Raw genomic sequence first — 18274 nt, 5'->3', positions numbered from 1 at the left:
GTGCATTAACGGTTGCCAGCATAAATGATAACCAAAATATTGCACTTTTGTGTCATCTGGTAATTAGTGTTGAAGTATACACATATTTGTGTGTCATCTGTTCATTAGTGTGAAGTGTACACATTTATTTTAAATAATGTAGTAACACAGTGCTAGATGAAGGAATTTTCGGCTTAAGAACTAAAATTGTGCAAGACATTTGCCTTGGAATATGCGTGCTTGCATATTTTTTGTGGGTTTTTTTTTTTTTTTGCATTGTGGTCAAGATTTTGTATAGACATAGCACCATGGGTCCCAACATCAGCAAGAAGAAAATGGACCCACTATTCGTTTTGTTTTTAAAGCAGCTGGTGCCAAAAGAAATTCTGAATTAAGGTTCTGAGAGGTTTAATGTCTATTTATTTTATATTTTACTTAATTTACATGTTTCTAATAGTGTTGGAAATTGGTAATATTGGTAATATTTTTGATTGGCTAGAACAGATTATCTGGATTTACATTATTTTCTATGAGAAAATGTGTTTTGCAATACACCTTAAGAACTCGCCTCCGGAATCGAAAAAACTCGTATGCCAGTGTACCACTGTATCTGATCCTCAATACCAGTATTGGTATTGATGCACCCCTATGTAGAAGTCTTCAAGCAGAATGTAGCCTTCATAAACTGTATTTAAGCAATAAGTTCTCATGACAATACCTAATCACTAAAGGACATCTCATTGTTGGTACATTCAGAACTTTGCAAGCAAAACAAGTTTCAAGCAGCAGCAAAGTAAGCTCAGTGTCCATCTGTCTATGCACTTGACTAATTTACACTTTAAATAAAAATAGTTTTTTGCATAGTTTTTATTTAAGGCAGGTGTTGCAATGGGATGCAGTTTCTTTGGGTTTAAAAAAAAATGATTGCTCTAAATTCTCCTGGTACAGTAAATGGCTGCATTGACTTTGGACTTAATAAAGCACAGTGGGCCAACACCAGCAGAGGACATGGCAGCCCAATTCATCACCAACTGTGAAAACTTCACACTGAACTTCGAGCAATTTGGATTCTGTGCCTCTCCTCTCTTCTTCCAGACACTGGGGCCTTTGCCAAATCAAATGCAAAATTTACTGTCGTCTGAGAGGAGGATTTTGAGAAAGTGTCCAGTTTTTTTTCTCCTTAGCCATGAAAGACACTTCAGATTTTGTTTCTGGTTCAGGAGTGGCTTGATACTAGGAATACAACAGTTGCAGCTGAAGACGTCTGTGCCTGGTGGCACTTTATGTGTATGGAGGAATGTTTTTAGATTTTCACATTTTGAATAACATTTTTACTTTTGATGCACCAGTGCAAAATTAAGCAAAGGGAAAACATGCAACCTCCCCAAATCTGGAGGTGTGAGGTGACAGTGCTTACCACTAAGCCAGTGTACCACCATTAATTAAAATTTACCGCTAATTTAATGTCATTTTAAAAGCTTTTCAAACATGCTTTTAAAGATGCTTAAAAATGTTTAGATGGTATTGTAGTCCAGGGGGTTAGTAAATCAATAAATCAGTGTGATAATGGTTAGCCACTTATAAAGCTTATTTATATTAGGATATCAAATACTACTTGACATCATTCTTCCTTGACCAAGAGGCGCTTGTCCAAACCATAATAATATGTTTGTATTATTTAAAAATATTCCTTTATGTCCCGTATTATAAAAGCTTTTAATTAAGTGGTACGTGTGCATGTGTGTGTTCAGTTGCTGGAAAGCTGCTTAGGCCTTGCATTATTTAAAATGCGAACTGGAAGGAGTTAATGATCTTTCAGGAAATGCAATCCATCTTCTTACTGAGCTTCGTATTCTTCCCTGACAGAAGACCAGCGATTCAGCTCCCCTCCCCAGATAATTACTGGCAAGCTAAAAAATCACTCCCATTCCCTAATATAATCCAACCATAAACCTTCTGATTCCCTGCAGCCTAATAACAAGGAACTTGTTTGTTTTATTATTTTTTTTATTTTCTGTTGATTTTTACTGAAATTCAACAGAATCTTTTTTTTTTATTTTTTTATTACATTTCATAAAGGTTCCCTACAGTATTTTTCAGCTTTCGTCAAAACTTAAAACGTTCCAATAATCCTTTTATTTAAAATCATTTTGAACATAAACTGAATAATGTGGTCTAATGTTTGCATTTCTCTGGGATGCAGTTGTGCTGAGCTGTTTATAGGAAGTATATGTATACACTGTATCTGTCTTATCATAACATTCATGCATGGAGTTTAACATTGTACTGTATTTATATTTATATATAAATATATAAATATAAATGGTGCATTTAATTAGGATTTGAATGTCCGTTCAGTAGGTTTATTCATCCACGTAAAAACAAACGACAATCCCAAGCCATGCAAGTTTGCTAATAATTCAGATGTAATTTCGTGTAGGCTGGATTATTTTCAACATGCTCCATATGTTCCACTGACCTGCCACCGTCATGCACCACTTTTACACCCGGAAATAAACTAAAAACAGTTCTTTTCATGGGGTAACCTAGCAATGCTACCAGCTCTGCCATAACTAACACAATCCAACCACTTAGTCTCAGATTCTTTCCTTCTAACTTCCTTTATCAAAGCAGCACCCCCTAAAGCAGAAATTCTTGTTGATAAGAACAGGATGAAATAACTGCATACAGGCAAGACTCCACCCTACCTGTACACATCAGCGAGCACTTAGCTAATGCAGAGATGACTGAAAGGACTGAGTAAAGGGAGTCATGTGGAACCATAAGAAGTGGGAGCATTAATGCAGAGCTGCAGGGCTTCATAAGATTCAGACTGTTGACTTTGTAATCACAAAGCTTCCTTTCTGCTCTTTACCCATCAGGCATTTTTAACCTTCTTGTGTACTTAAGTTTATATCTTTTGCAGTAGATGAAAGTATTGGTTAGTACTAAATATAAAAAGGTCAAAGATTTATTTTAAATCAGTTAAAATAGGACAGAGATAATGAATGAGATTTTTTTTGTTGTTGCTTTTTAAAGTCAGCTCCATAATTGCTGGGGAAAATAAGTAGAAAACATTATGAACAGATAACAGAATGAACAGAATAAACAGTATGACAAAAATCTACTACTATCAATATATAGGTATTTTTTTTAATGAAGTGTCACAGTACTTATCATCCCTACATTTAGTATTTTGTGAAACACTTTTTTTTTATAAAAAAAATATACTGTGGAATCTTGGATTACAAGCATAATTCATTCTGGAAGCGGGCTTGTATTTCAAAACACTTGTAAACCAAATCAATTTTCCCATAAGAAATAATGGAAACTCAAATTATTCGTTTCACAGCCCCCCCAAAAATTAAAATAATTAACACAAAATATAAAAATAAAACAAATTACCCTGCAGTTTACCTTTAAAAAAGTACAACTAAATCCCGACGGATAAGTGTTTCCATTTGTGCGTGCTGGCGCTGTAAATGAATGTGTGTGTGTGTGTGTGTGTGTGTGTGTGTGTGAAGCTAAAGTAAGGAGCCCCTCCCCTCTTACCCTTCTCGTCTTACAGTTAACCTTTCTCCACTTTTTTCACACACACGCACGCACACAACGGAAGCACTGTTTTATCAGGAAAATAAACAAGAAATCTCTCTAATGACACTCGATTAAGCGACACACTAACGGAATCACTGCTTTAAAGTTAAAATAAAACAAATTAACCTGCACTTTACCTTTAAAAAGAATCACGACAGCAGTGTTTTTATGTAGAGCAGAGAGAAAAGAGTGTGTGTGTGTGTGTGTGTGTCTATGAGGGTGAAAGTAGGAGGGATCTGTGTGTGTGGGGTGGGGGGGCACGGTGTCCAATAACACGCACGCACACAGACACAAAGAGCAGGCTGATACAGAGAGTGAAAATGGATTTTTAACGTGTCTAATGAGACTAGCTTTTGCTTTACACGCATGCTGTACACACACGCATACAGACACAAAATAAAATATGTTTGCACACACGTGGTCACAGTGTTATAGTAAACAGAGAACGCATGCACGGATGTTGATTATGCCAGTAAGACACAGCAGGGGAGATGATTACATCTGCATTTTGGTAGGACCAGCTTGGAAACTGGTGCCTATGAAATGTACAAGGTTTTGGTGAAAGTGGGAAAATACTACGGTGCAGGCATCACTAAATGGTGGTCCACTGTCCGGATCAGAACCAAGTGACAGTTCTATCCAGACCCTGATGCTTCTCTGGTAAATGAGAATAATTAACAAAAAAGTGGGCCCGGCTATACGTGTCATTCAACAAAGCGAATCAACGCAATAGTTTACCATGTATACACAGAGAGTGCGGAAGAAACAGACGATAAAGCCTGACAGAGCATGGCTTACTCCAAGAAAAGGGAAGTGAACTGTGAAACTGAACCTGCTGAATGGACAGCTTAATATATATTTATTCGTCTTGCAGAAAGTTTAAAACCAGTTTGTCTCATATGTTCCGAAACCGTGGCGCTATAGAGATCTGAATGGGCTTGGAGATATTTGGCTTGAAGAATATTTTATGGACGGGACCTTCTTAAATTTTAATGAATTACCCATGTTATAGTCGGAAGATGCTATATTTTGGTATCAATATTGTATTTTGTAGCTGAGTTGAAACTCAGAGCTTATTCTATAAATGGATGAAACTTTAAGCCAAGGAGGCTGAAGAATATCAGAATGAAACACGGAAAGTTTTAATTCATGGTTGATGTTCCAGAAACATAAATTGTACTGAACAAATACACTATATTTCTTTTGAACATTTAAGAGAGTATGGTGGTTTAAAGTTGTTGCTTTGTTTCTTAGATCCACACTTTGGCTGTTGACATTATTGGCTGTTTGGAGTTTTACATATTTGCACCGTGTATTTTTTTTAGTCCCTCATTTAAAAAATATGGACCACAAAATATTGGACCAGAATTTGGACCAGACGTCGATTAACTACTCCCTCGCTGTAAATGAGAGTATAAATGTGTATGAGCAAAGTGTATCCCCACCTTCTTCCCTGTAGACTCTGTGACTCTAAGATGAATGAAGGGACAAATATAATTTAAAAATCATACTTTATTTTCCTTTGCTATGCAATCTTAAAATTGCATTCCTTTTTCAAACTGACAAGTTAACACATTCACACTCAACCTGTTTCCTGTGCACTTCCATGCACTTCTTGTTTCTATAATTAGGAATTCTTTTCACAATACATCAGCCTCTGTTCACTCATTAGTCTGTCAGAAATAGTTGTTCTTGTAGGCTGTACAGCAGTAGAATTTAGACATTAATGGCATGCCTATTACGCAGTAAGTCTGTATTATTATTCTTTTTAACCAATGCAATAGTGATGGAGGTTCATATACAGTAGGTTTCCAACAAGGTTTTGGTATAAGTGCAGCATGTATCATCATTTTTACTCTGTTGTACATATTAAGCCATGAAGTTAGTGACTGTAAAAGACATGGCTAGTTCAGATGGCGATGGGTGTGGTAGTGGTGGGAAAGGCAGGGTGGAAATTTGCTTAAGTTACAGAGACCAGCTCGAGATAATAAGAACTACTTTCATCTTTATCCTCTCAATGGACATCTAAAAATAATCAGACTTCAGATGTAACGTAAAATACTGGTAGTCTATACTGTATATTTACTGGTTTTAGATTTTTACTGTTATTTATGGTATAGCCTGTAAACACAGTTTTGAAATTAAGGTTTTATCCCAGAAAGTGTTGACTATAACATTTAGTTTTGTGATGAAATCTATTCATGATGTCTTTAATATTACAACTTATGAACATAAGATGTCTCTGGAAAGGCAAGTTTAACATTAAATCGCCTTCATTCTTTTCATCCCTCTTTAATTCCCTTTCCCTTTCCTACTATTTAAAATATTACCTAGAGAAAAAAAGTTTAACGAAAGAAAAAATATGGGAAAAAAAAAAAAAAAGGGGAAATGAACATAAGTCAGGACTAAGATCTTGATTGTCCAAGTAAATCCCCCAAGTTCTGGTTTTAATCTTTTCGAAGACATCAGCAGTTCAGCTTTAATGATTCTACAATCTTCTTATGTGTCAAAGTTGGATTGAAGTCCTCAGTTTAAACATAGATAAATTCCAAACTGAATTAAAAACTCATTCAGGAGACCATGTGTTAAACACTTTAATGTTTTTTTTTTGTTGTTGCTAATTGAGTGCCTCATCAACATATGGACAAAAGAGCGCTATTTAAAGCATCTAAGAAACTCATGGCTTTAATTTAACCGTGGCCGCTTATCAACCCATCAACACAGCTGCTGCAGTTCTCATCTGCTTCATGGTTTTGCCTGTTTCATGTCCTGCTGTATAATTAGCAAAGATAACTGGCACACCCCTCACACAGTGTCATTCAGTGGTGTAATTACATTACCACTACATTGGCATAGTAGAGGTGGGACTGTTTTTTCAGGGCTTGTCATGCATTCATGGCTCGTATGCTTGTTGATGTTACTTAGTGTAACTATTCCTTCCTCAGGGCGACTGAAGAAAACGAAACGTCTGACTTTTAAAAAGCTCATGTCGAGACAATGTCTTTATACTGAGATGTGTCATGATGTTCTTTGAAAATGACTTACTATAAAATAAAGCAAATAGATGTCATGTCAGTCTGGGCACATTTTCATTTCCCAGGTCTAGTTCCGGAAAAAGTCATGATATGACCTTAAAAGCCATGTCCAGTGTATAGTAATTACCTTTAAATCATTCAGTATTTCTTTTTTCTCCCAACAGTGAACAGAGTATTTGCCAGGCCCGGGCCTCTGTGATGATCTACGATGACACCAGCAAGAAGTGGGTGCCCATCAAGCCAGGCCAGCAGGGCTTTAGCCGCATCAACATCTACCACAACACTGCTAACAACACCTTCCGTGTGGTGGGGGTCAAACTGCAGGACCAGCAGGTGAGTGCGGAGATAAATAACTGACAAATAAATGTGATTACTGTTGTTGTTGTTGTTGTTGTTTAACCACAAAGAGTATCCCATTGCATAGTTTAGCATATTCCCGTTTAAGTTCTTCTTCTTTTGGGTTATCTAGTTATGGGGTCGCCATAGCAGTCTATCCGATCCGCACATACAAATTGATATAGGTTTTACACTGAATGCCCTTTTCTGATGCAGCCCTTCCATTCTATCCGGTCTTGGATATTAAGGATGCTCCACATCCAGAGGCTGGATTTGGGCATTGGCTGGGAATCCAACCCTATTCTTCTGCATGGCAGGCGATAAATTTACAGAGGAAGAGGTTAGCTAAGTGGGACACTGAGAGGACTAAAGGTAGTCGACAGGGAGATGCCACATAAGGCGAAGGTAGAGGTGGCAAAGGCCAAACAAAGATCATATGAGGACTTGTATGCTAGGCTGGACTGTAAGGAGGGAGAGATGGATCTGTACAGGTTGGCGAGGCAGAGAGATAGAGGTGGGAAGGATGTGCACCAGGTTAGAGTGATTAAAGATAGAGATGGAAATGTACTGAGAGATGTCAGGAGGGTGATGGGAAGATGGAAGGAGTACTTTATGGAGTTGATGAATGAGGAAAATGAAAGAGAACAAGGAGTAGAAGAGGTGACTGTTGTGGAGCAGGAAGTAGGTGAGGAGGGCGTTAAAGGGGATGAGTGGAAAGGCAGTTGGTCTTGATGACACACCTGTGGAGGTATGGAAGTGCTTAGGAGAGGTTGCAGTAGAGTTTCTGGCTAGTCTGTTTGACAAGATTTCAGAGGGTGAGACATTCCTAGAGGAATGGTGGAGAAGCTTATTAGTGCTGATCTTCAAGAACAAGGGGGATGTGCAGAGCTGTGGCAACTACAGAGGAATAAAGTTGATAAGCCATATAAGGAAGCTTTGGGAAAGAGTTGTGGAAGCTAGGTTAAGGGCTAGGTTAAGTGACATTGTGCTTTGTAGCGAGAGCAGAGAACAGGTGTAGGAAAATTTGGAGAGGTGAAGGTATGCTCTGGAAAGCAGAGGAATGAAGTTTAGCCGCAGCAAGACGGTATACATGTGTGTAAATGAGAGGGACCTAAGTGGAACTGCTCCACTGCTCCTAAGAGGCTACAGGGAGCAGAGGTAAAGATGGTGCAGGACTTTAAGTACTTTTAAGTTCACTTTAAGCTCAACGGTCCAGAGCAACAGATAGTGTGGAAAGGAGGTGAAGACGCAGGTACAGGCAGGTTGGAATGGATGGAGAAAAGTGTCAGGTGTGTTATGTGACAGAGTATCAGCAAGAATGAAAGGAAAGGTGTTTAAGACAGTGGTGAGACCAGCAATGCTCTACGGCTTAGAGATAGTGGCACTGAAGAAAAGACAGGAGGCAGAGTTGGAGATAGCAGAGATGAAGATGTTGAGGTTCTTCTTGAGAGTGACAAGGATGAATAGAATCAAGAATGAGTTCATCAGAGGGACAACCCATGTTAATGTTTTGGGGATAAAGTCAAAGAGAGGCCAGATTGAGATGGTTTGGACATGTTCAGATGAGAGATTGTGAATACAGTGGAACCTCAGATTACGAGCATAATTCATTCCGGAAGTGGGCTCGTATTCCAAAACACTTGTAAACCAAATTTAATTTTTCCATAAGAAATAATAGAAACTTAAATTATTCATTCTACAGCCCCAAAAAATAAATACATAAAAATAATTAGTACAAAACATTAAGTAAAAATAAAACAAATTAACCTTTCAAAAAAGTAAAAAATAAATCCCGGCAGATAAGTGTTTCCCTTTGTGCACGCAGGCGCTGTGTATGTGTGTGCGTGTGTGTGTGTGTGGCTAAGTAAGTGAGTAAGTGGAGACTCTTGCTTTCAGCCCCTCCTGTCTCCCCCTTCTCATCTTACACATTAAAACTTTCTCCTCTTGTTTAAACACACTCACATACACATTAACGGAAATACTGTTGTTCTCCTCTAAATTATTAAAGCTTCTCCGCTTTTTTTATGTTGCTGGTGACAGCTTAACAGTAAAAGAGTTCTTCTCGCCTTAATTTCTGTGCACGTGTGTATGTGTTTGTGGATGGGGGTTTCACACACACACAGACACACACACACACCGCGATGAGGAAGAAAATAGATTTTTTACCTCTGTATTGAGAATTTCTTTTGCTTTACTCGCGCACACACGTGTGTTATAAGAAACAGTACACGCGCTATACACACACACTTCCGAACACAAAATAAAATATGTTTTACACACACGGGGTCACAGTGCTATAGTAAACAGTACACGCGTGCACGGATGTTGATTATACCAGTAAGAGACGAGCACTAAGACCCAGCAGGGGAGACGATTCCGCAGCTCAAGAGAGAAAAACCGTTGGCTCAGTTGTGAGCATGTGACGCTCAGCGTCAAAACAAGAATGCGTGAAACATGATACCCGGTGCTCGTAAACCAAGACAATGCTCGTTTTTCAGGGCAAAATTTATTTAAAATCTTTGCTCGTCTTGCGGAATACTCGTAAACCAAGTTACTCGTAATCCAAGGCTCCACTGTATATCGGTAGAAGGATGCTGAGGTAAACCACAGAATATAAAATTTTACTTCTGCCGCTTAATGTCTGTCCGCACATCATCAGACCACATATACATCTGTGTTTTCTTAAGTGTATACAAGAGGTTGGAAATCCTGACTAGATAACCGTACAAACACATCAGATTCCCACACACACACTGCATGTATCTCATGTGTCTTAAACACTAAGCATTTGGCTTGTCTTGAGTGTTGTATTATTAGCTCTCTGTTTAGTTTTCGTCTGAAAATATTATGGAGGAGCGCATCATGGCTCCTAAACGCTGCAGAACCAGTGTTTATGATTGATGCAGCAAGAGGCAGAGGAGGAGTATCGAGTTGGTAGTAAAACAAAATGTTGTTGAATAATACAAAGGTGGAAAAATCTGTGATTTCCAATTTAGTAATTTAGACATGTACCACTCTTAGACTATACCGCAGTATCCCATATCGCATCCCTAAGTATCTGCAGTGCTATGCTGTAATGTGGTGTCTGAACAACATTAAAAACTACATTATATCAGTTTCTTAGGATGAACCTCAGACATTCCTTTTTTTGTCTTTTTTTTTTTTACATTTTGGATGCTTCTCGATTTAACATTTTGGTTCAATTGTCCTGATTTTTAGATTTGAATGAGTTAGATGTGGCACTCGTTTGACGAAGCAATTAATGTGCATTTCCAGCATCAGCAGCAGGCTTTTGGTAGACCAGTGGATAGCACTTAGTGCCTCCAGAGTTGAGATCATGGTTCAAGGTCTGCTCAGGTCATTGAATTAATCATCAAAAGGAGAAAAAAAAACTCCCACCAGCATCATTCATGGATGTATTTTATTTGGGAGATATAAATAAATATTTGTTTATTGTTTTAAGATCACGTTTGCAGGCAGCACAGAGGCCTAGTGGTTAGCCCTGTCGCCTTGCACCTCCAGGGTCTAGGTTCAATTCTCGCCTCAGGTCGATATGCATAGAATACAAGTTCTTTCCCTGCTCTCTGGGTGCTCTGGTTCAAAAACATGCAAATTAGGCTAAGTGGCGTTCCCATAGTGAGTGAATTAACATGTGTACAGTATGTGTGCCCTGCGTTGGATTGGCACCATATCCAGGGTATACCCCGCCTCAGGTACTGTCTCCTGGGATAGGCCCAGGATAAAGCGGTGTGGACGATGAGATGTCATATTTGCGAAACTGTCATTTGTTTAATGTTTTCATACAGTTGACACGATGCTGACGCTGTTTTATCAAAGTAGTTGCCACAATGTGTTTTATATTATGGCAGACAGCCTTATCTCATTATACAGCTAAGGGGTTAAGGGCCTTGCTCAAGGACCCAATAAGGACAACTTGGTGGTTGTGGGATTTAAACCTGGGACCTTCCATATGATAGTCCAATGCTTTAACCACTGAGGTACCCCTGACTCCCTATGTTTGTGTCTAATTTAAAGCAAAACTGTCTGACACCGTTGTGACTTTCCATAACTGTTGGTTCTACTAAAATAATATACTTTATGACCTATATAATGTATTGTGTGTGTTTATTTGTCTTGAGCCCTTAATAGTCTAATACATTTGTACAATCTCTGAATCACGAATCTTCATAGTTTACATTACATACAGTACATAAACTATATTGCCAGAAGTATTTTCTTACCCACCTTCACATGCATATGAACTTGAGTAAGGAATTTCATATGCATGTGAAGCCAGGTGGGCAAATATTTTTTTGCAATATATTTTAGGTTACATACAGTGTAAAGAGTACACATGCATATTTTGCCTGGTTTCTGTAACTGATTTTTTTTTCTTATCATTGCCAAAGCAAAAACTAGAGACAGCATTCCTCAGACTCAGTCCTCTGGGAGGTCTTTGTGGACGATTTTTGGAATCTGTTGTCTCAAGCTGTCTGTAATAAAATCGGGCTATGAATGAACACAGGGTGTGTTAGTTTCCAGCAGCTTTTACTCAGAAATTATTGTCACACACATGGTAATATTGGTAATATCATGAGTTCGAATCCCGAGAAGCCTCTCGCAGCTGATTGGCTGACCTCTCTCAGAGGCGAAGTGCTTTTACATCAATCATGGCTTTACAACCAGTCACAGGCTCACGAAATAGAAAGAACTGAAAGTGCTGTCCTCCGAGTGGGTTACACCGCACCCAACTGTGAGTGAGCGAGCAGTTTGAAAAGATGTAGTTGTTGATGTCATATGGCTTGGAGGGAGCATGTGATGGCCTTTATCCTCCCTGGTTGGTAGTTGTAGCCCTGATGCAGGGTGGGATTTGGCTACAACTAAATTAGGGAGAAAATGGGGATAAACAGAAGAAAGACTTTTGTTGGGTTTTCACAGAATGGGTCATACTTAGTCTGCAGATTGACCATCTTCAGTGCTGTTGTGGTGTTGTTTGTACCCACTGTTCCGGCCATTTGTCAGCACACAGACAAGCAGAGTGCTAAAAACAGTAAAATGTACCAATGCTGTCTTATCAAATATCCAGTAAGTGGACAGTTACTGTTTAGGCACTATGTATTTAGATGCTGATGTGCTTTAAATGACTATACATAAAAGATGCACTACTTTAAAAATGCATACATCCTCAGTAGTTACTTTCCAATTTTACTAAAGGATATGGGTAATACAGTTGGGTAAAAAAGTATATAGTCAGTCACCAATTGTGCAAGTTCTCCAATTTAAAAAGATAAGAAGGGCCTGTAATTTTCATCATAGGTATACCTCAACTATGAGAGACAAAATAAGAAAATAAAATCCAGAAAAACATTGTAGAATTGTTAAAAAATGTATTTGCAATTTATGGAAAATAAGTATTTGGTCAATAACAAAATTTCATCTCAATACTTTGTTAAAAAGTCTTCACAAGGTTTTCACTGTTGCTGGTATTTTGGCCTATTCTTGTTTATGTTTTGGGGCTGTTGCTGGGCAACACGGACCTTCAACTCCCTCCAAAGATTTTCTATGGGGTTGAGATATGGAGACTGGCTAGGCCACTTTAGGACCTTGAAATGCTTCTTACGAAGCCACTACTTTGTTTCCCAGGCGGTGTGTTTGGGATCATTGTCACGCTGAAAGACCCAGCCACGTTTCATTTTTAATGAATCTCAGGATACATGGCCTCATTTTATTCTTTCCTTTAGACGGATCAGTCGTCCTCGTCCCTTTGCAGGAAAAAAGGCCCAAAGCATGATGTTTCCACCCCCATGCTTCACAGTAGGTATGGTGTTCTTTGGATGCAACCCAGCATTCTTTCTCCTCCAAACACAAAGTTTATTTTGGTTTCATCTAACCATATGACATTCTCCCAATTCTCTTCTGGATCATCCAAATGCTCTCTAGCAAACTTCAGACAGGCCTCGACATGTACTGGCTTAAGCAGGGGACACGTCTGGCACTGCAGGATTTGAGTCCCTGGCGGCGCAGTGTGTTACTGATGGTAGCCTTTGTTACTTTAGTCGCAGCTCTCTGCGGGTCATTTACTCGGTCCCGCTGTGTGGTTCTGGGATTTTTGCTCACAGTTCTTGTGATCTTTTTGACCCCACGGGGTGAGATCTTGCGTGGAGCCCTAGATCGAGGGGATCGATATTATCAGTGGTCTTGTATGTCTTTCATTTTCCAATAATTGCTCCCACAGTTGATTTTCCCACAGGTGCTTACCTATTGCAGATTCAGTCTTCTCAGCCTGGTGTAGGTCTACAATTTTGTTTATGGTGCCCTTTGACAGCTCTTTGGTCTTGGCCCTAGTGGATTTTGAAGTGTGACTGTTTGAGGTTGTGTACAGGTGTCTTTTATAATTATAATAAATGCCATTAATACGGGTAACGAGTGGAAGACAGAGGAGCCTCTTGAAGAAGAAGTTACAGGTCTGCGAGAGCCAGAAATCTTACTTGTTTGTAGGTGACCAAATACTTATTTTCCACCATAATTTGCAAATAAAATCTTTAAAAATCCTACAAAGTGATTTTATGGATTTTTTCTTATTTTGTCTCTCGTAGTTGATGTATACCTATGATAAAACATTACAGGCCTCTCTCATCTTTTTAAGTGGATGAACTTGCACAATTGGTGGCTGACTAAATACTTTATTTGCCCTACTGTAGCTAGACAAGTTTTAGATGCAGAATATGATGAGACTCTGCATTGTTAATATTTTTTGTCAAAGAGTTAAAGATCTCATCACTGATTTTTCCATTAGTTAAACAAATTTGGATTGTCGGTGCAATACTTTGATGCAGGATTGTAACCTAAAACATAACTTCTTTTTTTTGACAGGTTGTGATAAACTACTCTATAGTGAAGGGTCTGAAATATAACCAGGCCACCCCGACGTTCCACCAGTGGCGTGATGCCAGACAAGTCTACGGACTCAACTTTGCCAGCAAGGAGGAGGCCACCACTTTTTCCACGGCCATGCTTTTTGCCCTCAATGTGCTCAGCTCACAAGATGCAGGTAGGATTAAGTTTTGGCTCGGCTTCCAGGTATTCAAATACTATTATTAACTTAATATAATTAGAGCCCTGGATAACCTTCGCTTATGTGAGGTATCTTCCAGGCCTGAATTGTAGTTTGATAGAATACAGTGATGGATTTCTGTAATAAAGCCAGGAGGTTTGTGATATTTTATATTTTATCCTAAATACTCTATCACAAACCTTGCGCTTCCATGAGGACCACTGAAATGTTAGACTGGACTTAATGTGGACTATAAAGCTCTTTGGCACTAGTGCATAACCAGAATAGTATTTATATAGTCATATAAAGATCTTAATATTTTAATTAGGTAAGATTAAACAGTCATTAAAAATAATCTGCATTGAGGGAGGTCTAATGCCACTTTACAGTTTTAGAGCTGCTGTTTACTCCCGAAGCTGTTGTGATGCTGCAGTCTAGTATGTTAATTTCTTTCTTTACATGTAGTCACTTACTTAAGGACAGCACATGAGCTTCTTGGGTTTCAGGTTGCTGCTACTTAAAGCATATGGGTTTGGGGGGGTAAGTAACAACGTTTTCTCATTGGTGCCTAGCTTGGCTAAAATATCCGTGGAGCCAAGTTGTCGCGGAACCAATCTTACATGTTCTCGTGCTTTTTTTGGGGAGGGAACTGGAGATGAGTTTGCTAGAAGCACCTCACCATGCACAGCATAGAGAAGGCTGCATATACACTCAAATGTGTCGTTAGAATAATAACCCTACCTCTAGGCCCAGGTTAAATATATTGTTTATACTGATTTCCTACAGAAGAAGTATTAGCCGGGGCACTATGCCAGGACCATCGTTTTCACCTGGGCCAGGGCGGAGGGTGAGCTCTGCCGTTATAAGACTAAGTAGTAAGTATTACTGACAGGTGTATTGGCTAATGGTGTTACCTCGTTAATGCAAGTGAATAGCCTGTTCAGCATGATGTTGACTGTGTATTGCAATAGCTGTGAAGCGCCGTTGTGGTGTCCTCAGTGGAGGTTCCGAAACAAGTCTGGCTCAGCGCCTGTCTGAGGCTCGTCATGAGTGCGGATGTGTTTGTTGTGTCTATTTCTGACCAGAAAGCATCAATCAGTATCTCTTTCCACCTTGATTGGAACGTCACATGATGTCAACACAAACGATGATGATGGTGTTTGGATATGAAACATTTGCGGGAATAATTTTAAAGGAGAACTCCACCCTGAAACATGTTAAGTTGTGCGATTCTGATGCATTTTTGTTGGCTAGAGCTGTTTTTCTTTACTCGCGTGAGAAGTAAACACTTGTTCCAGATGATCATGTTAATTTTGACATTATCATTAATATATTATATATTAGCTAGAAATACAGTGTAGAATTAGAGAATAGTATATGCTCTGGCTGCCAGACTGCAGTCCAGTATAGTTGCACGAAACTTTATGGCTAGTTAGTGACTTATGCAATGACAAGCACTAAGGCTTAAAAAGCAGGACTTTGCATGAGAGATTTGTTTGAGCGAAGTGTACAGATGAGGTGAGAGAGCTGGAGAGAGAGTAAAGGGCTAAAGCACTAAAGCTGCGTCATTCTTGCCAGTTTTCTCTGTCTCAGTTCAGCATTTTATAAATCCAGCAATGTAGTATCTGATTTTATTTTTTTTTCTTAAACCATAAGAAGTGACTTGATTCTGTCGCAGTTTCTATATGTTATGTATTTGTTTTGTAAAAGCGTTAATGTGGCCTTATTAAAAGACCTGTTTCCATTTGGAAACTTAACCTTTCCCAACTAATCACAAAACAGAACAATGGGAATTTATTTATTATTTATTCACTGGTAGTTTTTTGTTTAGAAAAGCTTGGATTTAATATTGAAATGAAATTTTTTTTTTTTTTTTTTTTGTATTGTGGACCTTTTGGGGAAAAAAACATTATTTTTTCGGGAAAAGCATACTCACCTTTTTTAATGTTGATGCCCTTGTGGTAACGATGTTAGTCTTGGCCGTGTACTGCGACAGACTTAGCCCAAGATCATCTGGAAATCATTTGGTTATTTGATATGAAACGGTTAATTGTTACTTGTGACATGTATATGCTGTTCGCGTTGCCATTTCAGTTTATAGATTGATGTATGTATGCATGAGCCAGAAGATGTATGAGCAGATAATGTGGGATCGTCTTGCCCTGTCACGAACACCGAGTAGAAAATGAGTCATCTGCCCAAACCAAACACACACACATACTCTGTGTCACTGTGTAATGAGTGTATTTTCTGAATTTTGAGAGCTGATGTCAGTATTCAGTTATGGAACCAAAATATTAATCATCTGTGGTTTCTGTGGTGCTAATAAGAACAGCCACTGAGTCACATGTCTACATTTGGATTAAGCTATTTTTATCATTTGCTGTTGTTTACATAGTAGAGTCATGAATTCTAGTTCAGCTGTGCAAATGCATTTTTTACATTTGTGCATAGTGTTTTAAGGTGTTCAAGGTGGAGTACACCAGCAAATATATATATTTTTCAAATAAAATACCAATACAGCACATATAAGGTTATATAGCTGACTTGTCTGTGACAGGGTTTTTTTGTGTGGCATGTGATCTATGTAGCAGTGGCTGGGTGCTTAAGGTGTTGGACTGCTGACCAGGAGGTCGCCACTGTGGGTCCCTTAAACAAAGGTCCTTTACCCACAAGTGCTCAGATAAACGTAGATGGACGCACATGATCTATGTGGTATCAATAAATATAACAAAAATAAAAGCAGGGTTTTTTTTACAAGATAAAATGCTAGGTTGAAAAAATATCAATTTTGCCTAAACAATGATCCAGAATTTCAGATGTGTTCTGGCTTTTTTTTACTCTGGTGTATCTGATGTGTATGACTTTATGGTTAATTTGTCTGTGGAAAAAAAAAACAGTCCTTATTGAGCTAGACCCAGGTGGATATCAGTCACAATCAGATCTAACTGATTAAGAGATTATTGAAAGTGCTTACACTGTCTTTGCGAGATTGGGAAGAAGACCAGGCAAATGTAACACTCAGCAGTGGACACTTGCCTGACTGCTGAATAATGACTTGTACTTATTCTCACAGCTTATCTATTGATCTGAAAGTATTGCACTGATTTATTTTAGCATTAACTGTGTTCTTTTAAATTTAACATTTCTATCTGTTAGATGGAAATTCTTGCATTCAAAGGTCTGGGTAACAGAATAGTGACCTTTTAATGTTTTAACAATAATGTATGTTTTATGGCCAAATATATATGTACTGTATATATATATATATATATATATATATATATATATAAGAAAAATAAATTTAAAGTGGTTTCACTTAGACTTTGTACAGATGAGATTTGAACAGATGTTTTAATTGTGAATCATTGAATATAAGCATATTTCTCTTTCCAGTTGTCCATTTGTCTTGAAATATTATTTTTTCAGTGACTTTTTTAACAAGCCATATCATGATTTGTTTAAGCAGAAATCTATGAACAAATTTTAGGAAACTTGGTAAAAATGTTTCCCTTTTTTAGTACAAGCTGCCCGCAGCCGAATAATTGACTGAAATATATATATATATGAATAACAACATCAAACCACAACAGAACATCTGATACAGAAGCAGACATGGTTCAAAAACTCGTTCAGATTTTGGTTAAAAGTGTTTGGTTAAAACTGTTGACATTTGCCTGGTCTCCATCTGGACCAAGTTGACAACTGTGACATGTTTCAGACTTATTTCAGAAGGAATGTGTTATGTGGTAATAACAGAGGCAGCAATCTGGGATTCAAAGCAAACCATTTTTCATGGGGTGTTCAAGTCAAACCAGGACTTTTGATTGTGCATAAAACTGGTACTTTTATTTCTCTATATAATCCTCTGCTGCACTAATGCACTTATCGTAGTGTTTCACTACCATCAAAGAAGAAACTTTTACCAGTATGCCGGAGCCATAATCCGATCATCTGCATCATGTCTGAAACACTAGCCTACCAGGAACTCCTATAAGAGCTCAAACATGTGAAAATGACTTGTGGGAATAACTCCCAGACAATATCTGTAATGTGCAAGTGGTGTTTATGAGTGATTTTATGGACAGTTCCCATAGACAGATGCTTTTTTTCTATTAATTGATGGCAAGTTATTCACTGATTTTCAAGGATTAGACGTTCCACTTATTAAATGTTCACGGGAACGACTGCAGTGGGTTTACATGGACATATGGCCTTTTTTTCTGTTGCACTGTTTCTCTAAGTCCAGTCCTTGAGGGGAAAAAATTACTAAACT

The 18274-nt window shown here is 38.3% G+C and overlaps 1 protein-coding gene across 9 annotated transcripts in view; it reads left to right on the top strand.

Annotated features, from left to right (window-relative positions):
- evla (Enah/Vasp-like a) overlaps positions 1 to 18274 on the top strand; it is a 42776-nt gene that overhangs the window by 14187 nt on the left and 10315 nt on the right. For 5 of the 9 annotated variants that reach the window (XM_053510446.1, XM_053510452.1, XM_053510451.1 and 2 more), the window contains exons 1-3: positions 5225 to 5318; positions 6773 to 6941; positions 13818 to 13995. In XM_053510446.1, coding sequence (XP_053366421.1) covers positions 5305 to 5318; positions 6773 to 6941; positions 13818 to 13995 — 361 coding nt within the window. In that variant the 5' untranslated portion in view covers positions 5225 to 5304. Of the gene's footprint in view, positions 1 to 5224; positions 5319 to 6772; positions 6942 to 13817; positions 13996 to 14648; positions 14874 to 18274 lie in introns of those variants that run through there. The other 4 variants (XM_053510447.1, XM_053510448.1, XM_053510450.1 and 1 more) reach the window with 2 other exon arrangements.

The sequence above is a fragment of the Clarias gariepinus genome, chromosome 13 (assembly GCF_024256425.1).
Source record: "Clarias gariepinus isolate MV-2021 ecotype Netherlands chromosome 13, CGAR_prim_01v2, whole genome shotgun sequence".
In the NCBI taxonomy this organism is placed as follows: Eukaryota; Metazoa; Chordata; class Actinopteri; order Siluriformes; family Clariidae; genus Clarias; species Clarias gariepinus.
The sequence above is the reverse complement of the archived record's forward strand: the minus strand, read 5'-3'. Positions and strand labels throughout refer to the sequence as shown.